This window comes from Ovis canadensis, chromosome 3, assembly GCF_042477335.2.
Source record: "Ovis canadensis isolate MfBH-ARS-UI-01 breed Bighorn chromosome 3, ARS-UI_OviCan_v2, whole genome shotgun sequence".
Lineage (NCBI taxonomy): Eukaryota > Metazoa > Chordata > Mammalia > Artiodactyla > Bovidae > Ovis > Ovis canadensis.
Window position 1 is genome coordinate 56,642,937 of NC_091247.1, and position 23,401 is coordinate 56,666,337.

At 41.2% G+C, this 23,401-nt stretch overlaps 1 protein-coding gene across 1 annotated transcript in view; it reads left to right on the forward strand.

The window, feature by feature from the left end:
• DNAH6 (dynein axonemal heavy chain 6) overlaps positions 1–23,401 on the forward strand; it is a 286,898-nt gene that overhangs the window by 167,314 nt on the left and 96,183 nt on the right. Inside the window, exons 46-54 of the mRNA XM_069583083.1 lie at positions 5,248–5,479; positions 9,167–9,319; positions 11,065–11,205; positions 15,414–15,656; positions 16,929–17,096; positions 17,771–18,006; positions 19,553–19,814; positions 21,110–21,233; positions 22,232–22,428. Coding sequence (XP_069439184.1) covers positions 5,248–5,479; positions 9,167–9,319; positions 11,065–11,205; positions 15,414–15,656; positions 16,929–17,096; positions 17,771–18,006; positions 19,553–19,814; positions 21,110–21,233; positions 22,232–22,428 — 1,756 coding nt within the window. The remainder of the gene's footprint in view (positions 1–5,247; positions 5,480–9,166; positions 9,320–11,064; positions 11,206–15,413; positions 15,657–16,928; positions 17,097–17,770; positions 18,007–19,552; positions 19,815–21,109; positions 21,234–22,231; positions 22,429–23,401) is intronic.

Consider the following 23,401-nt stretch of genomic DNA (forward strand, 5'->3'; position numbering starts at 1 on the left):
TGCAAGGAGCATAGGTTTAATTCCTGGTTTGGAACTAAGATTCCTAATGCTGTGTGTCATGGCCAAAAAAATTTTTAAGTAATAATAAAATTAAATGACTAATTAGGAAATGTATCTCTTGCCTCTACAGTAGAGAAAATGTAACTTTGGAAGAGTCTCAATGGAGGGAGGTTTTTATCCTTTGATATGTAAGTTGACAGAAAAAAAATAACACTAGGAAGCAGATAGACAAGCCATTTGTTTTCTCAATCTCAAATGGAAGTAACAAATTACTATAATGTAAATGAAAAAAGGAAAGAGTAACATAAATAATGCAAGATATTAATAATATTCAATATTTATCCACTGTGGCACTCTGATGCATTATGGGAAAAAAAAAAAAACATTGGGACATATCCATTGAACCCTCAATTTTATACTCTCAGAGGTAACTGAGGAAATATAAGCAAACAGATGACTTAAAGTGTCTTCTGTTAGATGTATGTTGTGATAGAGACATAGCTGTGGAGATCATACCTGTGGGTCTTAGTTGCTTTGTGGGAGGAATTAGCAAAGGATCTGTCAATTGGGAAAAAAAAAAAAAAAAACACTGTGAGAGTTGCAATTAAGTTTTATCTAGGGAAAAATGAAGACCATAGCCCCAGAGACAGCCTCTCAGATAACTCCAAGGAACTGCTCCAGAGAGGTAGGGGGAAAGTCAGTATGTAGGTGATTTTAGTGAAGGGGGATACATGCAGTCAGGCACACATTTCAACAGAAGGCTGCTGCTAGTCACAAGGAGCAGATGTCTCCTTTAATGATTTTAGTGCTCTTCTAGATATGAGAAGATATAAGAAATTGTGTTCATAAAATCTCCTGAAAATGGATATCTGAAGGCCTGTCCTATCAGTTTTTCCCAGAGCACAGAGTGCCTCATTCCTGACTGTAGTGGGAATTTCTAATAATGTACTTTCACAACCTTGAGAAATTCCATAGAAATAGCACCTGGAAAAACAGCATATAATAAGAAACTGTGTTAATGATTATCTTTCATGTTTTTCTTAAGAATAATCTCCTTGTTACAAACCCCAAGGCCAGACCTAGAAGGGAGTATGATTGGGAGCATGGTCCTTGGAACACTGGTTCAGCGTTAGGTATGAACACTCCCTACGCATTCGCTGATTGTTACTGAGACTATCCCAGAAGGGAACGACCTGGGGTATAAACAAGGAGATCTGGACTATGTCGATGTAGTGTCTTGGGAAAGATAGATCAAAGAAAGTTTTGTAGTCTGCAATTAGATATAAAAGCTGGACTCTCAGTGGACTCTGCACCTCAGTCCAATAGAGGCTGCAGATGCCCTGACCCACTGCACCAGATTTTGTGTTCTGTTTTCATTCTCGTCGCTTGCTCCTGGACCTTTAGGGCAACACCTGATCTCCACCCTGAACTCCTTTCAGGGTGTGTTGAAGGTCAGCAATTGCAGTGACAAGTGACTCCATTATTGTAGAACCAGATGGCAAGCATCAGTTTTTAGCTGGCAGTTCCTAAGGAAAGGAGCCACACCTTTTTTTTTTGTAGATAACCAGATGGTAAATATTTTAGTCTCTGCTATAGTCCCTGTCACACCTACTCAACTCTGCCATTATAACTAGCATGAGAATGTCCATAAAGCATTACTTATCAAAAACATTCACAAAACAAAATGTGGTATAGAGTTTAAGTCCATTTTTGTGAACACACACATACAAGTCAACAGACATAAATTTGTTTATGAAGTGCTTACTATAAGCCATGAAATTAAAAGAGGCTTGCTCCTTGGAAGAAAAGCTATGGCCAAACTAGACAGAATGTTAAAAAGCAGAAACATCACTTTGCCGACAAAGGTCCATATAGTCAAAGCTATGATTCTTCCAGTAGTCATGTACAGATGTGAGAGCTGGACCATGAAGAATGCTGAGTGCCAAAGAATTGGTGCTTTCAAACTGTGATCCTGGAGAAGACTCTTGAGAGTCCCTTGGACAGCAAGATCAAACCAGTCAATCCTATAGGAAATCAACCCTGAATATTCATTGGGAGGACTGATGCTGAAGCTCCAATACTTTGGCCACCTGATGTGAAAAGCCAACTCATTTGAAAAGACCCTAATGCTGGGAACAACTGAGGCCTGGAGGAAAACGGGGTGACAGAGAAGGAGATGGCTGGATGGCATTATCGACTCAAAGGACGTGAATTTGAGCAAACTCCGGGAGATAGTGAAGGACAGGGAAGCCTGACATGCTGCAGTTCATGGGGTCGCAAAACGTCGGACATGACTTAGCAACTGAACAACAACACCTATGAGCTACACACTACTCCCATAGAGAACAGGACAGCATCCAGACCATCATGATGGAGTGTATATGCAGTAAAGGGTTAGCAGTGTTTTTTTCCTATCAGTTACAATGATCATATTTTACTTTCTTAATTAAAAAAGTCATAAAGCCATTATCCTACTCAAATATTTGAACCTTTTTTTTTAAGTTATCAGCATTATGAATTAGAACTAGATAAAGAACATAGAGGATAGAAAGATAATTTCCTTAAAAAAAAACAGAGATTGAGAGGGAGAAATTAAACCTTTTACATTTCTCTCATGATTTCCTGGGCTTTCCCCAATGGCTCAGCGGTAAAGAATCTACCAGCAATGCAGGAGACTCAGGCTCGATCCCTGGGTCAGGAAGATTGCCTGGAGGAGGAAATAGCAACTCACTCCAGTATTCTTGCCTGGAGAATCCCATGGACAGAGGAGCCAGGTGGGCTACAGTCCAAAGGATCACAAAGAGTCAGACAAGACTAAACACACACAACATTTCATGATTTTCTAGTTTCTCATGACCCAGTTGGGGCTTCCCTGGTGGCTCAGATGGTAAAGAATCTGCCTGTAATGAAGGAGACCTGGGTCCAATCCCTAGGTTGGGAAGATCCCCTGGAGAAAGGAATGGCAAACCACTCCAGTATTCTTGCCTAGAGAATCCCACGGACAGAGGAGCCTAGCAAACTATAGTCCAATCTGAGATTTTCAATGATAATTTTTCAAAGAAAGTTTTTACATTTGCAACTTCTTTTTAAGGAGCGTTTACTGACCTTTTAAAATATTTATTTATTTCATTTATCTGGTTATGGCTTGTGGGCTCTCTCACTGTTTTCAGTTAGTTGCTCCTCAGCCTGTGGGATCTTAGTTCCCCCACCAGGGATCAAACCTATGTCCCCTGCATTGCAAGGCAGATTCTCAACCACTGGACCACCAGGGAAGTCCCTACATTTTTATCTTAACAGCAGTGAACTTGACTCTCATACAAACTGCTCACTTTTATACTGACATCCTTTCCCCTTTCTTGAGTGTTTGAATTTTATTCATGTTTCTCTATATACCTCAAGGAACCTTTTAGGATAGGTTTGCAGGTGGTTTATTCTCTGAGAAATAACGTGATAGTTTTCCCTCTTAACCACTGTGGAGTGGTATCTTGTAAAAGAGATTCTTGAAGCCAGCCTATAATTATTTGACTGTAATCTAGTATATCTATTTTTTAGATCCTCACACATTTTTAGTTATGTCTAAAGTGTAGATTTCTATTTCATATATTGACTCATGTATGCATGCTAAGTCGAAAGTGTTACTCACTCAGTCACGGTGAACTCTTTACTCCCCTGTGGACTGTAGCCCACCAGGCTCCTATGTCCATGGGATTCTCCAAGCAAGAATACTGGAGTGGGTAGCCATTCCCTTCTCTAGGGGATCTTCCCAACCCAGGGACCAAACCCGGATCTTTTGCATTGCAATCAGATTCTTTACAGTCTGAGCCACCAGGGAAACCCCCTTGGGAGTAGTCTATTATATCAACATGTTAGATGCTCACAAAATTATGCCTAATATAGATATATAGATTTCTATTTCATATATGTATAAAACATCCGGTCACCTATACACACACACAGAGTTTATTTTATATTTATATCTCTCTTAGAAAACACTGTGTTTTGCTTCTCTTCTTTGACTTTGTTTCCTGACCCTCAGTAACTTCCTCAGATCAATGGGGAAGTTTTTTCTTTTATTTCAACTCTGTCCCTTCATTTCTTTTATAGTTCCTATAGTGTGGTCTCTGTGATTCCATTTGTTTCTCCTCGATTTGTCGTCCTTACATTCCATTTTCTCTCATCATTTTTAATATCCTTATCTTTTTTATTTGAGTTCTGGGTAAATGCCTTGAGTTTGTCTTCTGCTCCACCCATTCAGTTTTTCACCATATCCTATTTTTAAGACCCATCTTGCACTGATGTTTTCACTTTGGTAGTCAGATTTTCCATCTTCAATCAGTTTTTCCTAAACTTGGATTTTCCCCCCCCACTTCTGAGTGCTCACTCTAGTATCATGATGGCATTTTTTTAAAAAAATCTTTATTGTTAACATGAATCAGAAATTGTGTATAGTAAATCCACTTCGGATTGTTCCTGTTGATCTTTTCTTGAGCTGCAGTCTCTTTTCTTATGTTCAGTGATTGTTCTGCTTGCTCATCCTTAGAAATAAAGACCTGCTTGCCAATATAATGATTAATATAAGTCGTGGCCTAAATCAGCCAGCATTCCTGAAAAGACTATTCACACTTTAAAGGGAGAAGAGATTTTTTTTTTAATATCACTGCTTTACAATGTTCTGTTCATTTCTGCTGTACAATGAAGGGAATCAGCTATATGTATTCACATATCCTCTCCCCCTTGAACCTCACTCCAACCCACCCCTCTAGGTCGTCACAGAGCACCAAGCTGAGGTCCCTGTGCTATACAACAGCTTCCCACTAGGTTAACTGCTTCACACATGGTAGTATACATATGCCAATCCTAATCTCCCAATTCATCCCACCTTCCCCTTCTCTGCCTTTGTCTACATGTCTGTTCTCTCCGTCTACATTTCTATTCCTGCCCTGCAAATGGGTTCATCTGTACCATTTTTTATATTCCATATGTATGTATTTAATACGGTATATTTGTTTTTCTCAATTTTCATGACCAAAGTCAACAGCCTGTGAAATGGAAGAGAGATGGCTATAAGGAAACCCCCAGTGCTTTTCTCCCAACCGTGAACCTCAGACATACCCTATTCTTTCCTGTGGCCTTTGGCTGGGGGATAACCCTCCAGCAGCCACTAGCCTTCCACTGTGGGCAGGCATTCAGAGCAGAAGCCACATTTGTACCCCATAACCAAACCTTTTTCTGCTTTGTCTCCCACAGGATCGCTCGCATGATTCGTCAGGAGAGAGGCAACGCCCTGCTGGTTGGAGTGGGAGGCACAGGAAAGCAGTCTCTTACAAGGCTCGCAGCTCATATATGTGGTTATAGATGTTTGCAGATTGAGTTGAGCCGGGGATATAATTATGACAGTTTTCAGGAGGACCTGAGGAAGCTGTACAAACTGGCTGGTGTAGAAGACAGGAATATGGTTTTCCTCTTCACAGACACCCAGGTACATATTTAAATAACCAAAGAGCAAGAACAGGGAAGGGAAAGGCTACCCACTCCAGTATTCTGGCCTAGAGAATTCCATGGACTGTATAGTCCATGGGGTCACAAAGAGCTGGACACTACTGAGCGACTTTCACACAAAAACAAGAACAGGAAAAGGACACGTGTTATAATCGCACCTGTCCTTCAAATAGCTTGTACGAATGATGTAGTTCAGGGAATCTTCCCATCTTATAACAGAGTTCTTGGACCTTATAAAATACTACTTCTTTTAACAACTATTACTTCCATCTTTAAATTCTACATAAGAAAATGTAAGCAGAGGTTCAGAGCATTAAGAAGGGACTTAACTTGGAGAGGAAGGACGTAGACAGCAGAAGGTGATAAACTATTTCTGTGGAAGTAAATATAAAAAAGTAATTCCCTAAGTGAAATCAATTAGGGAGATATGCTTTACTCAAGAAAAGGAAAAAATAATGGCTATATTTTAGTTGAATTAACTTTAAAGTAGGATTACATTCATGTCTACCACAACCAATTTAACTGATTTTGAATTTATTCTTTAATAAAGTGGCTCAACTGCTAAAGAATCCGCCTGCAATGTGGGAGACCTGAGTTTGATCCCTGGGTTGGGAAGATCCCCTGGAGAAGGGAAGGGCTACCTACTCCAGTATTCTGGCCTAGAGAACTCCATGGACTGTGTAGCCCATGGGGTTACAAAGAGTCAGACACGACTGAGCGACTTTCACTTCACTTCACTTCATTTTCTACATTGATTACACTTGGGTATTTTAATATTAGGGAAAATAAATAACTAATAAGGACATACTGTACAGTACAGGGAACTCTACTAAATATTCTATAATGGCCTATATGGGAAAAGAATCTTAAAAAAGAGTAGATACAGGTATATGTATAACTGATTCACTTTGTTTTACACCTGAAACTAACACAACATTGTAAATCAACTATACTCCCACAAAAATTTTTAATACATATGTATAAATTTTAATTAATTTTTTAAACAGAAATCATCCAAAGAATAAGTGATAACTCTGACATATAAATATTTTAACTTCATTTCAGTTTCCAAAGCACTATAAACATGACTAAGTATGATCACAAAATAGGAAAAATATTTTTAACATATGTTACATGCAGTGAGCTTATATCTGAGTTTGTAAATATCTTTTACAAATGAGAATTGAATATGTGGCCACCAGCAGCCCCCTGCCCTGGGCCCTGCACATGGAGGCACCGCTGAGGACGGCAGTGACCCTTGCAACCCCTGCGAACCTTCTGCAGTGTTCTCAGAGTGTGCATAGTAGTTGATCCTGTGGACCCCAGTAGCCTGAGTGGAAGAGACATAACCTTCACATACCACATGCCCCCACATCTGATGCCCTGCCTCCCTAGACCTGGAGTCTAACACCCCAGTGTGCCCCAAGCTACAGGTAAAAGTCTTCCCTTACCAAAGTCATCCCATGAAATCTGGACGATCTGACTGCTGCTTCGAATACACTGACACTACTTACGTCTACAGGGATCGTGAAGAATCAGGGGAAGGTAACTCCATGGTAACCCTCCTATAACTGGCCCCAAGAAATGGAGATCCACAAGCTGGCCCACAAAGAACTCAAAATAATCATTCAAAAGGTTCTCTGAGAGTCGCAAGAGAACACAGATAAACAATTTCATGACATCAGGAAAATAATGCAAGAACAAAGTGACAGCAAGTGACATCACCAAGATGGCCATGTAGCTCAGTCCCCACTTAGCTCCCCCTCACAAGAACAACTGACAATCATTCATGGATAAGACATGGAGAAAGTCCTAGGACACGGGGGTGAGGCCGAAGCATACCCGCATGCCACAGAGACTGAGACAGACATGTTAGAAGGATAAGAGGAGCAGTTACACACTGACCTCACTGCCCTACCCCCAGGCCATCGCAGCATCACATTAACAGGTCTCCCCCGAGCCTACCAGTTCCTCCAGTGGGAAGAAAGAGGCCAAGATGGACATCCTGCTCCCCGGTATTCTGGGCCACGTTGGGGTTTCACTCCAGTCTCGAATCACAGAGATGGTGAGAAACTCTGCAGCACTTGACCCCTAGGAATCCAGTTGTGTCATAGAAGGCTTGAGGATATAATAACCAGCACTCCAATCATGACAGACCAAGTTTTTACCCTCAGCACCCAAGTAATGGTCCAAGCCAGCAGCTTTACTCATATGCAGAGTCAGTCTGACCAAGGAGCTCAGCAGATGCAGATCTGCCTGATTCCAAGTCCTCAAATGAACTGCCTTGCCAGCCCACTCACCCAGGCAGGGGAACTGAGTCACACTCTGCTCTCTGCTGAGTGTACCTCTTGGCCCTTCCCAGTCAAAGAACCTGACCAGAACACCTGGAAAGCTGTGTAGCCCAGCAGTGCTTAGGAGAGTCTGGCAGGAAGAGCAGATCATCCACACAGCAAAGCCAGTGACCCACTCAGCCAGGCAGGATGGCTACAGTCAAGACCACAGACATCCTTGTTGCACATGAAGCCGGTTATTCCGCTGTGCCAGGACAGGAAAGCTAATTCCTAGTGCCACCTACTGCTAAGTATAGTACCCAGTTCTGATAGTCTAGGAAACCTGATCAGAGAACCCAGGGAATCACAAAGTTCATCCTATAGCCTTGCTCATTCAAAACCAAGTCGGAAGTCCTGTCCAACTGTTCTCAGCCAGTAGCATCACCCATGACCTCAGAGCTCAGGCATTGTCCTCACCCCAAAATAGACACTAATAGCAAGTCCCACCTGCTCAAAGATGTTACCAGTTGACATGTCCAGAAACCCAAACTGAGCTGACTGGCAAAGAACAGTCTCTGCCAAAGTGGACCAATAAAATCTGGAAGGGGCCATCATTTACTCTTCTTCTGGGATTTTATCTCATTCCTGGAAATGGCAATCCACTCCAGTATTTCTGCCTGGAGAATCCCATGGCTAAAGGAGCCTGGTGGGCTACAGCCCATGGGGTCACAAACAGTCAGACAGGACTGAGCCTCTAACACTTTCACTTTTCTTTTATTTGCAACATGCTCTTCTGTTGCCTCATTTTGCCTAATTCTGTTTTTATTTATATGCATTAAGTAGGTCATTCTCATTCATCATTGCTCTGTAAATAGTTGTAATTTTGGTGTGCCCGTGGGAGGAGGTGAGCTCAGGGTTATCCTGCTTTAACATCTTGGCTACTTCCCAAGATTGTTGTAGTTGTTCAGTCGCCAAGTTGTGTCTGACTTTTGCTACCCCATGAACAGCAGCACGCCAAGCTTCCCTGTCCTTCACTGTCTCCTGGAATTTACTCAGATTCACGTCCATAGAGTCAGTGATGCCATCCAACCGTTTCATTCTCTGTCGCCCTCTTCTCCTCCTGCCCTCAATCTTTCCCAGCATCATGGTCTTTTCCAATGAATTAGCTCTTGGCATCAGATAGCCAAAGTATTGGAGCTTCAGCATCAGTCCTTCCGGTGAATACTCAGGGTTGATATCCTTTAGTATTGACTGGTTTGATCCCCCAAGGCTATCTTCTTTTAAAGATAAAATTAACTCAATGTGAATTTTAGATCATATGTTTGCTTTATAATGTATAGGAAGTAAATGTAAAATGGTTGACTAATTTATAATGACCACTCTGCTTTCTTCTACAGATTGTAGTGGAAGAGTTTCTAGAAGATATAAATAACATTCTGAACTCAGGTGAAGTGCCTAATTTATTTGAAAAGGATGAACTGGAGCAGGTTTTAGCAGCCACCAGACCAAGAGCAAAAGAAGTAGGAATTTCTGAGGGAAATAGAGATGAGGTAGGACATGTCAAAATGGTAATAAGATTTTGGAAAAGAAAAAGTTGTCTCATCCTTTTTCCAGTCATCCACAAACCCTTTTAAGCAGTCCATGGGTAGAGTTTTTTCAGTGTAATTTGTTTTTAATCCTATGTACTTTATTTCCTACATTTAAAGCATTGGTTCATGAGACTTCTGGAGATGGTTAGGGAAAGCACAAAACAGAATCCCTACTACCTACAGAGGGTCATGCTGCTGCTGCTGCTAAGTCACTTCAGTCGTGTCCAACTCTGTGTGACCCCAGAGACAGCAGCCCACCAGACTCCCCTGTCCCTGGGATTCTCCAGGCAAGAACACTGGAGTGGGTGGCCATTTCCTTCTCCAATGCATAAAAGTGAAAAGTGAAAGTGAAGTCGCTCAGTTGTGTCTGACTCCTAGTGACCCCATGGACTGCAGCCTACCAGGCTCCTCCATCCATGAGATTTGCCAGGCAAGAGTACTGGAGTGGGTTGCCATTGCCTTCTCCACAGAGGGTCATCATCCTATCCAAACTGGAAAGCTTCTCTTATCCTTCTTAAATACAAGTTTATTTCACACGCCCCCAGTGCCCTGCCTGAGGAGTTCAGTGCTTTTGATTCCATGTCCTGTCAGCAAGAGGGCTTCCCAGGTGGCTCAGTGGTAAAGAATCCTCCTGACAATGAAGGAGACTCAGGTTCAATCCCTGGGTCCATCAGGAAGATCCCCTAGAGAAGGAAATGGCAACCCACTGAAGTATTCTTGACTGGGAAACCCCATGGGCAGAGAAGCTTGGCAGGCTACAGTCCATAGGGTTGCAAAAAGAGTTGCACATGACTTCACAACTAAACAACAACAATAGCCTATCAGCAGAATTATGAAATGCATTCTCTTTCTCTCTCACACACACACACATGCACAAAACACAGCTGCGGTCCACTCTCATTTCTCCAACACTGTGCTAGATTCTCTAAGCCACTGTTTGTCTATCCCAGGTCTTTCTCTTCTTTCTGCATCTTATCCTTTTTGGCCACTCTTTCTCATATTATCTCTTCTGTGTCCTTTCATGAGAATTCCCTCCACTGCTAGGTCAGGACTTACGGGCACAGACAACTATTATAAGCAGAAGTGGCTTTAACATTGGGAGGGCTAAACAAAGGGATGCCATGCTGAATTCCTTGAAAATGATTATGAGATGACACTGTAGAAGTCAACAGTCAAGGACGCTGCTGTGTCTGCCACTGTCATTCTGCTGAGCCAGGAAGCCTCTAACCCAGAATGCTACTGCTTCAGCTCCCAAGCCGTGTGTCCCCCACCATGTTGGGAGGAGCTGAAGTAAGGAGCCACATCCAGTGATAGTGACAACAGGTCCATGCCATTTCTGCTGGGCTCTGCACCTGCAAAAACATTTGCCCTGCACCGTGTCTCTCTCTCCCAGTGGTCTTCTACCTCAAAGCAAAACTTTATATGAACACACCTCTCCACTTCATTCAAGGAGTCTCTTAAATCCACTGATGAAGAGTACTCATATCCCATCTCAAACCCAAGTTGCAACAGAGTCTGAAAAATATCATTTAATCTTTTGAGTCTGCATGAGAAGAAGGGACTTGGAATGGGATGTTAAAACAATTCACGCATCCACTCCACAAACTTTAAATTTGCTATTGGTAGAGTCAGATGCATTAGCCAACACTTATTTTCATCATGGGTTCAGCCTTATTCTAAATTGAAAGTATCTTTCTTTTTGTCAGGTGTTTCAGTATTTCATCAGCAGAGTCCGTCAGAAGCTGCACATTGTGCTCTGCATGAGCCCCGTTGGGGAGGCCTTCCGGTCCCGATGCCGGATGTTTCCATCCCTTGTGAACTGCTGCACCATTGACTGGTTTGTCCAGGTCAGTGACATCACAACATATCTCTTTGAGAAGTTGGACTTGCTTGACTTTAATTTTTTTTATTAAAGTGTAATTGATTTACAGTGTTTCAGGTGTATAGAAAAGTGATTCAGTTACATATATATTCAGTTATATATGTGTGTACATATATGTATGTACACACATATATATATATATATATAGGATTATTTTCCATTTAGGTTATTATAAAATATTGAATACAATTCCCTGTGCTATACAGAAGGTCCTTGTTGTTTATCTGTTTTATATAAGTGAAAGTGTTAGTCACTCAATGGTGTCCAACTCTATAACCCCATGGACTGTAACCCACCATTCTCCAGGCAAGAACACTGGAGTGGGTAGCCATCCCCTTCTCCAGGAGATCTTCCCAACCCAGGGATTGAACCACAGTCTCCTGCTTTGAGGGAAGATTCTCTACCATCTGCTGCTGCTGCTGCTAAGTCGCTTCAGTCATGTCTGACTCTGTGCGACCCATAGACGGCAGCCCACCGTCTGAGCCACCTATATATAATTGTATGTATATGTTAATCCCAAATTCTCAATTTATCCCTGCCCCCACCTTTCCCCTTTAGTAACCACAAGTTTGTTTACTATGTCTGTGAGTCTGTTTCTGTTTTGTAAATTCATTTGTATCATTTTTTTAGATTCCACATATAAGTGATATCATATGATATTTGTCTTTCTCTGTCCAACTTCACTTAGTAGGATAATCTCTAGGTCTATCCATGTTGCTTTTAAATGGCAATATTTCATTCTATTTTGCAGCTGATTAGTATTCCATTGTATATATGTACATATGTGTGTGTGTGTGTGTATATCACATCTTCTTTATCCATATATCTGTATCTGGACAGTTAGGTCACTTCCATCTCCTGGCTATTGTAAATAGTGCTGCTGTGAACATTGGGGGCTATGTATCTTTTCGAATTACAGTTTTTGTCTTTTTCAGGTATGTGTCTGAAGTTGCTTGATTTTAAAAAGGTAACACACTGTCCATCAAGAACTCAAGGGTACTTACATTAGCTTCAAAACCCACTGGGAATTTACTCACATGCAAGGGTTGACAATGACAATCACTGAACAAATGCAAATAGAATTTATGAAGAAGAGGAAACTATTAAATTTGTCAATGTAGAGGTTATCAATGATCTTGACAAGAGTTATTTCAATGGAGTGATGGGGGGGATGACACTGTGAAAGTGCTGCACTCAATATGCCAGCAAATATGGAAAACTCAGCAGTGACCACAGGACTGGAAAAAGTCAGTTTTCATTCCAATCCCCAAGAAAGGCAATGCCAAAGAATGCTCAAACTACTACACAGTTGCACTCATCTCACACGCTAGTAAAGTAATGCTCAAAATTCTCTAAGCCAGGCTTCAGCAATACGTGAATCATGCACTTCCAGATGTTCAGGCTGGTTTTAGAAAAGGCAGAGGAACCAGAGATCAAATTGCCAACATCCGCTGGATCATCGAAAAAGCAAGAGAGTTCCAGAGAAACATCTATTTCTACTTTATTGACTATGCCAAAGCCTTTGACTGTGTGGATCATAATAAACTGTGGAAAATTCTGAAAGAGATGAGAATACCAGACCACCTGACCTGCCTCTTGACAGGAACCTGTGTGACATGGAACAACAGACTGGTTCCAAATAGGAAAAGGAGTACGTCAAGGCTGTATATTGGCACCCTGCTTATTTAACTTATATGCAGAGTACATCATGAGAAATGCTGGGCTGGATGAAGCACAAGCTGGAATCAAGATTGCTGGGAGAAATATCATAACCTCAGATATGCAGATAACACCACCCTTATGGCAGAAAGTGAAGAGGAACTAAAGAGCCTCTTGATGAATGTGAAAGAGGAGAGTGAAAAAGTTGGCTTAAAGCTCAACATTCAGAAAACTAAGATCATGGCATCAGGTCCCATCACTTCATGGCAGATAGATGGGGAAACAGTGGAAACAGTGGCAGACTTTATTTTCGGGGGCTCCAAAATCACTGCAGATGGTGATTGCAGCCATGAAATTAAAAGACGCTTACTCCTTGGAAGAAAAGTTATGACCAACCTAGACAGCATATTAAAAGCAGAGACATTACTTTGCCAACAAAGGTCCGTCTAGTCAAAGCTATGGTTTTTCCAGTGGTCATGTATGGATGTGAGAGTTGGACTGTGAAGAAAGCTGAGCACCAAAGAATTGATGCTTTTGAAGTATGGTGTTGGAGAAGACTCTTGAGAGTCCCTTGGACTGCAACGAGATCCAACCAGTCCATCCTAAAGGAGATCACTCCTGGGTGTTCATTGGAAGGACTGATGTTGAAGCTGAAACTCCAATACTTTGGCCACCTGATGTAAAGAGCTCACTCATTGGAAAAGACCCTGATATTGGGAAAGGTTGCGGGTAGGAGGAGAAGAGGATGACAGAGGATGAGATAGTTGGATGGCATCATCGACTTCATTGACATGGGTTTGGGTGGAATCCAGGAGTTGGTGATGGACAGGGAGGACTGTCATGCTGCAGTTCATAGGGTCACAAAGAGTCGGACATGACTGAGTGACTGAACTGAACTGATCGGGGAGAAGGTTCAAGAGAGGAGAAGGAAGAAGAATCAGAGACAAACCTTTCAAGGAGTTTTGCTCCAAAAGAGTACCAAGAGATGGATAATAGCCAGAGGGGTATGTGAGGTCAAAAGAAAAGTATGTTTAAGTGGGGAACACAAGCAACACGCATGTGCTGATGGAAATGATTCAGAAAACAGAATTATATTGATGGTGCAGCAGACAGAGTTAGGCATTGCTGGACCAACATGACTGAATAGGCAAAAAGAGATGGGACAGAGTTCCCAGTGAAGGGGCTGACCGGGGCAGAGAGCACGCATAGCAAACCCCAAAGCATAAAATGCAGGTAGAGGGGAAGACAGGGTGAAAGCTCACTGAAATTCTATTTGCACTGCTTCTATTTTTTTTAATTATGTGGGGAGCAAAGTCATGAATGGTGAAGAAGAGAGAGGAAGTATTAGTAGTCTTAGGAAGTAACATAAGGTGTGAAATACTCGGGGGAATTAGAAGTGATGGGTGAGACAACACAGAAGTTTTTCTGGGCTGCACTAAGAACTCGCTTGAGCTAGTTGTCGTGAATTGACAATGAGACCAGTTAGCACAGCTATGAGTTTCTCTCTAGCTGTGCTAGCTGCATGATTGTAGACATGAGGGTAACAGAGAGTTGCACTTGATTGACGTTCAGCTGAGCTCAAAGTGTTAGGAGAGGAGCAAATGAGTTGAGGTAAACAGGACAGTGATTACACCAAATTCAAATTGTATAATAGGCAGAGTAAGGACATGAGATCCCTGTATGTGATTTTAGTTATGAAATTAAAAACAGCCATGTTTATTCATTCAGCCTAGACATTCATTCAACAAACTTAGACAGCATATTAAAAGGCAGAGATATTACTTTGCCAACAAAGGTCTGTCTAGTCAAAGCTTTAATTTTTACAGTAACCACATATGGATGTGGGAGTTGGATTATATAGAAAGCTGAGCGCTGAAGAATTGATACTTTTGAACTGTGGTATTGGAGAAGATTCTTGAGAATCCCTTGGACTGCAAGGAGATCCAACCAGTCCATCCTAAAGGAAATCAGTCCTGAATATTCATTGGAAGGACTGATGCTGAAGCTGAAGCTCCAATACTTTGGCCACCTGATTTGAAGAACTGACTCATTTGAAAAGACCCTGATGCTGGGAAAGATTAAAGGTGGGAGAAGAAGGGGATGACAGATGATGAGATTATTGGATGGCATCACCGACTCAATGGACATGAGTTTGAGTAAGCTCTGGGAGTTGGTGATAGACGAGGATGCCTGGCATGCTGCAGTCCATGGGGGTCACAAAGAGTCGGACACAACTGAGCGACTGAACCGACTAACTTATCCATTCAACCAACAGTAGTTATTGAATAACTTCTATGTAGCAGACACTGTGCTGGGGTCAGCAAATGCCGACCCAGACGCTCATCTGTTGAACACAGCCATTCAGTTCATGAAACATCATGGACACAAGTAGGAGTAACAGTGAAGGGGAGCCAAGGTGAGGAAGAGTTGCAGAGAAATGCATTTTTCTTAATAGTTAAACCATGCATTATGGAAATGAGCAACTGACTTTCCAAATCATATCTTTATTTACAGTGGCCCAGAGAAGCACTTCTTTCTGTATCAAAGACGTTTTTCTCAAATGTTGATGCCGCAAATGAAGAAATGAGAGAAAAGCTTTCCCTCATGTGTGTGAATGTCCACCTGAGTGTCTCCAATATGGCGGAACGCTATTACGTGGAGCTCCGAAGACGGTACTACACAACACCCACTTCCTACTTGGAACTCATCAATCTCTACCTGTCTATGCTGACTGAAAAGAGGAAGCAGTTAGTTTCTGTAAGTTTAATATTATTAATTAAAAAAAAATTTTTTTGGCTTGGTCTCAAAACCTTTACCAGAATGTGTAAGATCTATGTGCCATCTTGCCTGTTGGACATCTCTCCATCCTAACATGCCCTTGACAACCTACAATAGGACCAAAAAGTATATTGTGTTGGTCATTTAGAGGCCTTGCCCTTCCTTAATATTTTGTCTTCTATCATTTACGTAAGATTCCTTGACTCAGGGATGTGATATGGACATTGTAACAGAATTAAATTAAGCCCATATCTAGCCACCTCTGCAGTGTTTAGTAAGAAGGAAAACTTTTGGTTTAGTAATGGAGATGGGAGTTTGGTTGTCTTACCTATCAGTGGTTCCCATTTAGAGCAAGGACTCATGTCAGGCAGACCAGGTAGCACCTCTATTCTGACTCTTTCTTCCTGAACAACTTGGAGCAGGTTTTGTAACTACTCCAATCTTAGTACAAAATAAGGTTTTTAAACATCTGTATCTACCTCTTAGATTGTTGTAGAATTTAAATAAGGTACTGTTTGTGAAGTATTAGAATATGATCTGATACAAATAAGTGCTCAGAATAGTTACTGTTTACTACATTGTCATCATTGTAATCATCATTAACATGACCTAAAATTTTCAACATTTTAAATAACAAAAATGAAATCATTTATCATTTAGATATTTTAAATGTTTTTCCATGGATATTACCTGGTAAATGTATGCCTAGTAAAATACTGTGACAGATATTTTTGAAACCAGCCTATTTGAGCCACCTTTTCTGTCTCATCCTCAAAAAAGTTATTTCCAGGTGGCTTCTTTACCAAATACTGCCCTTTGATCCTAGTCAAGGGTTTCCTACCCCTGTGGTCAGCTCAGCAACCAGAGATAAGTATCTGGGACACTGTCTCCACTGGGCCTCAGCCCTGCTGGTCCATCCTAAGGAAACAAGCTCCCAGAGATGTGAACTCCAGGAATTTCTATCTGAACCTGTCCTTAATTCATTTACCATGCTACCAAGCTACCACAGAGGCTAAAAATAATACAGTGTGATCCCTCAGTGATGCCCTACTCCCGTGGCCAGGGGACAGGGATGCAAACCCACTGTGGTGAACTACAGGGCCATGTGTTCCTGTATGTTCAGTGTTAAGTATTACAAACTGATTCACTAATTCTGTGAATGCAAAATTCTAGCACATAAATCACATAGAGATACCAATAAACTCATAGTTTGTAATACTCAACATAATAGTTATTTTCTTTGTCTTTTAGGCACGTGAACGGGTGAAGAATGGTCTCACCAAGCTATTAGAAACAAATGTACTAGTAGATAAAATGAAATTAGATCTTTCAGCTTTAGAACCTGTCCTTTTAACAAAATCACAAGATGTTGAAGCCCTGATGGACAAATTGGCAGTGGATCAAGAAAATGCAGATCAGGTATGCAGCATCACCTGACAGTGGGTGAGGACACTTTGACCACCAGCTGACCCCTTACATACAATGATAAAGAACTGGACTTTCTAGATATGTTATTAAATTCAATTTAAATATGTTGCTAAAACAATGAACTGGTAGATCAGTTTAGCCATGCTTTTAATCCTGGCTCTCTCTCTCTGAGAACAAGGAAATGGGACAGAGAAAGTTGTAAGAAAAGTACAAGCTACAAGTATAAAGCATCCAATCTTCTCCCAAGAATGAATTAGTTATTCATTCTTATGACTCTGTCTCCATTATTTTATCATCATGGCATGAGATGGACAAAGAAGAGTATAAAATGCAGTATACCTAATCTTCTTTCATCATTGGTCTGATTCAAAGGGGTAAATATAACTCACTATTATTTGCCTTGTTTTTTTTTTTTACTTTTTAAACTTTTTATTTTGTTTTGGGGTATAGCCAATGAAGAAACAATGTTGTAATAGTTTCAGCCGTACATATACATATATCCATTCTCCCCCAAAGCCACCTCCCATTCAGGCTGCCACAGAACATTGAACAGAGTTCCATGTGCTATACAATAGGTCCTTATTGGTTATCCATCATTCACTTTGTTTTTAAACATTGAAATTCACATACTGAGATCACTTGAGCACTCATGTTTCAATGATTAGGTCCGTAGCATTGTGCAAGAAGATGAAGCAATAGCAAAAGTGAAAGCCGAAGAGACTCAAGCCATAGCTGACGATGCTCAGCGAGATCTTGAAGAAGCGCTCCCTGCCCTCGATGCTGCTAACAAAGCGTTGGATTCCTTAGATAAAGCGGATATATCTGAAATCAGAGTTTTCACAAAGCCTCCAGATATGGTCATGACCGTGATGGAGGCCATCTCCATTCTCTTGAATGCCAAGTGAGTGCCTCACAATCACCCAATACAAAATGCCTGGTGGAATTTCTTTGCTTTTTTCCTTCCTTCTCATTTACATGTTTCATTCTTTTCTCCACCCTCTCATTGATTCGATTAGTCATCCAACAAATTGATTGGTACTTTAATAGTATTTTTTAATTAATTTATTAATTTTTATTTTTGGTCTTCATTGCTATGCGGGCTTTCTCTAGCTGTGGTGAGCAGGGGTTGCTGTCCAGCTCGGTTATAGTATGCCAGCTTCTCACTGTGGTAGCTTCTCTTGATGCACAGCACAGGCTCTAGAGCAGGCAGCCTTCAGTAGTTGTGGTGCTCGATCTTAGCTGGCCCATGGCACATCATGGAATTTGCCCAGATCATGTCCCCTTCATTGGCAGGCAGATTTCCAACCACTGGACCACCAGGGGAGTTCCAATAGTATTTTTTTTTTAATTAAAAGTGACACACACATCACTAAACACCTATCTTTATAGCTTCTTTAGATTATCTTCAATTTTCTCTCTTGCTTAGAAATAACAATAGTAATAGTAGCAGTAAAACAAAACCCATTTTAGGTGGAAATTAACATAAATGTCATTCTACAAATTTTGCAAGTCAGTTAGATACAAACAAAGTGAGTTTTTATAACTATAGCTCAACCAGTAAATGGGGCTTCCCTGGTGGCTCAGATAGCCTGAAATTCAGGAAACCCACATTTGATCCCTGGGCCAGGAAGATCCCTTGGAGGAGGAAATGGCAACCTACTCCAGTATACTTGCCTGGAAAATTCCATGGATGAGCAGCCTGGTGGGCTACAGTCCATGGGATCGCAAAGAGTCATACACAACTGAGCACCTAACACTTTCAACCAGTAAATAAGAACATTTTAGGAAACATCATTGTAAATATTAAAAAGAAAAAACAGGCTATACACACTATGAAAGTAAATAGCATAAATATATGCCTAGAAAACAAAAGTAGTAACTCATGGTGCTCTTAAAGCCTAGCAAAATGCTTTCAGTAAATTGTGTTGTATTTCCTTCATAATAGGAAGACTCAGAGCAAGTTAAACTCATTACATAACTAATGACATAGACAGTTGACATTGTTGTTGTTCAGTCATTAAGTAGTGTCCAACTCTTTGCAACCCCATGGACTGAATCATGCCAGGCTTCTGTGTCCTTCACTATCTCCCAGAGTTTGCTCAAATTCAAGTCTGCTGAGTTGGTGATGCCATCCAACCATCTCATCCTGTCATCCCCTTCTCCTCTTGCTCTCAATCTTTCCCAGCATCAGGGTCTTTTCCAATGAACTAGCTCTTTGCATCAGGTGGCTAAAGTATTGGAGCTTCAGCATCAGTCTTTCCAATGAATATTGAAGATTGATTTCCTTTAGGGTTGACTGGTTTGATCTCCTTGCAGTCCAATTCCATGAAATCATGCATAATTGACATATATCTGTAGAATAATATCTTAACGTTCTCAAAGGAATACATTTCTTTTGTCACATTCCTTTATTGCAATGCTATTAACTTACCATTTGTGTCTTTTAGACCTGACTGGCCAACAGCAAAGCAACTTCTTGGTGACTCTAACTTCCTAAGAAGGCTTTTAGAATATGATAAGGAAAATATTAAGCCTCAAATCCTGGCAAAACTTCAAAAGTATATTAATAATCCTGATTTTGTGCCTGAAAAAGTTGAGAAAGTATCCAAAGCATGTAAATCCATGTGCATGTGGGTAAGAGCCATGGATTTGTATTCCCGAGTTGTCAAAGAAGTCGAGCCAAAGAGACAGAAACTCCGTGCTGCACAGGTATATTGTCTGTGTTGTGATATCTTATAGAATCAACGACCATGATCATCAGACATTCAAGCTTCTTTTGTGGTGCCACTGAGACCCTATGCAATATAGATAGTAATCATGCTCTTGAAGATTATTTTTCGTTTTCACAAAAGTGTTAGTCGCTCAGTCGTGTCTGACTGTTTGTGATCTCATGGACTGTAGCCCACCAGGCTCCTCTGTCCATGGAATTCTCCAGGCAAGAATACTGGAGTAGGTCACCATTCCCTTCTTTAGGGGATCTTCTCAACTGAGCAGTTGAACCTGGTCTCCTGCATTGCAGGCAGATTCTTTACCATCTGAGCCATCAGGGAAGACCAGAGTAGCTAGTAGAGATTGTTATTTCACGTTCCCAGTGCTGTGGGTCCGGTTTGATCCCTGGTTAGGGAACCATATCGCACACGCTGCAATTGAGAGTTTATATGCTGCAACTAAAGATCCCACATGCCACAACTATGACCCAGCATAGCCAAATAAATAAGTAAACATTTAAAAAAAAGAAAGATTCAAACATGAACAAGTGTGGCTGTGTTTCAATATAACTTTATTTATGGTCATTGAAATTCAAATCATATAATTATCATGTGTTATGAAATATTATTCCTTTGATTTTTTTTTCCCTAACCATTTAAAACTGTAACCACACAAAAATAGGTAGCAGGCTGGATTTGGCCTGCACACCATAGTTTCAGACCTCTGCTCTAGAGAACTAGTTAGGAAAGATTAGTTTTCACTATTGCATGAATATTTCGTTTGTTTTATCATTTTTAAAATACTTATTTATTTTTAGCTGTACTGAGTCCTCATTGCTGTTCAGACCTTTTCTCTAGTTGTGGTGAGCAGGGTCTACTCGGTGCACAGGCTTCTCATTGCAGTGGCTTCTCTTGTCGTGAAGCATGGGCTCCAGGGCTCATGGTGTTCAGCAGTTGCAGCACATGGGCTCAGTAGTTGCAGCTCTCTGGCTCCAGAGTTACAGGGAAGCCTTATTTTAGCATTTAAAGTTAATAGTTCATTGTAGTAACTAATTCACCTCCAAATGCTTAGTACATCTGTTTTGCTAATCTTTCTACGATTTATTTGGCTTTGTTTTGTTCTGTTTAGTCCTCCTCTTATATTTTATTCTACTTTATATTTGGTTTAATTTTAGAACAAAATCTTTTGGGGAGAAAGAGAAAGTAAATCTGATTTTTTTAAAAATAGCCCATTATTAATGGGCAAATTCAACCCTCTTTGGAGCTTATTCTTAAAATATTTCTTGATTTTATTAGGCTGAACTTGATATCACTATGGCTACTTTGAAAGAAAAGCAAGCATTACTAAGACAAGTGGAAGAACAAATACAAGCCTTACAAGATGAATATGACAAAAGTGTGAATGAGAAAGAAAGTCTGGGTAAGTAACTATAAAATTTGTGTTGGTTAGGAAATGCCAGATTTTCCAAAGGAGACAGTGTTTTCAGGCAGTCAGATCTCAAGTTTCCATCCAACATATGGGCGTATTTGCATTAGATGGATGGCCTTAACCTTCAAGTATAACATTAGAAGAACTGAGTACATTGTATGCATTCAGCTTCTATGTCTGAATAAGACAGAGCAGCACGTGAATTTGATCCAGAAAATAAATACTACAGGGACAAGAAGAGAGCTCTGTCTTCAGCCAGAAGAAAGGAGTATCAAAAAGGGGCTCTCTGTCACAGATGTGAAGAACAAACATATGGATACCAAGTGGGAACGGGGAAGGATGAATTGAAAAATTGGGATTGACATATACACACTGTTGATACTATGTATAAATTCATATCAGACTCTGCGACTGTAGCCCACTGGACTCCTCTGTCTATGGAATTCTTAAGGCAAGAATACTGGAGGGGTTGCCATTTCCTTCTCCAGAGGATCTTCCTGACCCAGGGATCCAACCCAGGTCTTTTGCATTGCAGGCAGATTCTTAACTGTCTGAGCCACCAGGGAAGCCCCCATAAAATAGATTACTAAGGAGAACCTACTGTATAGCACAGGGAACTCTACTCAGTGCTCTGTGGTGACCTAAAAGGGAAGGCGATCCAAAAAGGATGGGATATATTTATATATGTGGCTGATTCACTCTGTGGTACAGCAGAAACTGACACAGCTGTGTAAAGCAACTATACTGCACTTTAAAATTAATTAATTTAAAATAAAATGAAGGGAACTCTCTGCATAGGCAATTCAAAGAACTTGGACTTGGCTCTGAAATGAGAACTTGGGCTAAATTGGCCTGAGGTTTCCCAGAGATGTACTGACATCATTAACCAAATAATGGTCATTCTGCTATAAGCAGAAGCAGATGAGTAAACTTCTTATACTGTAGGAAAATACTGAATGACATAACCTGATTTTCTTTCGATTTTCTAGCAAAGACAATGGCACTGACCAAAGCACGTCTGGTACGTGCTGGAAAGCTGACAGCTGCATTAGGAGACGAGCAAGTCCGATGGGAAGAAAGCATCCAGAAATTCAATGAGGAGATATCAAATATCGTTGGGAATGTGTTCATAGCAGCAGCTTGTGTGGCCTACTACGGGGCCTTCACAGCCCAGTACAGGCAATCGGTGAGCAAACGTACTTCCTGTGAGGACTGAGAAGCAGCTGATACTGGGGGAGGCAGGATGTGTGCATCATTTTTCTGGATTTAGATGGAGGTTCTCTATGATGGAAACTTAGGTCTACATTCCACTACCCACCACCTCCCCTATTGTTCTTCAGTCACTAAGTCATGTCTGATACTTTGCTACCCCCTGAACTGCAGCACACCAGGCTTCCTTGTCCCTCACCATCTCCCAGAGTTTGCTCAAACTCATGTCCATGGAGTTGGTGATGCCATCCAACCATCTCATCCTCTGTCACCCCCTTCTCCTCCTGCCTTCAGTCTTTCCCAGCAATCTTTCTGAGCTTCAGCTTCAGCATCAGTCCTTTTATTGAATATTCAGAATTGATTTCCTTTCAAATTGACTAGTTTGATCTCCTTGCAGTCCAAGGGACTCCCCTGTACCCTTAGGCTTTCCCTAACACAGTCCTTCTTTTCCTCTCCTGTCTTAGAAAGTTACTCGCAGCTTTGCTTACACAACACAACAACCTGGGAGAAGAAAAAGGGACAGGGAGTCTCCCACCCCTAGGGTCAGAAGTGGCACCAAATTCAGCCAGGATGAAGTGTTCTGAATTGCTGAGGCTGCTACACAGGCTCAGCAATGGGAAAGAGCAGGGATTATTTGGAGATATTTGCAAAACACTTTTATGAAATGCCTTTCAAAACATGTTTTGCCCTGACCTTGAGTTCTAAAACCTAGTTGGTGTGAGACTCATAGAGACTCTCCAGGAGCTCAAGGGTCAACTGATTCTAATCAAGCAAGGGGGCCAGGAGTGCTGTTGGGGGAGACAGGTCCCTGTTGTGCATGTCTGTACCACTCATTGAAGGAGGTGAATGCTAATAGCCTCTGCCTCATCTGCTAATTCCCAGGATCACCCAAGGTCATTGTGGGAACCCCCAAACTTCTCCACGTGGTCTCAGACTCTCCCCAGAGTGAA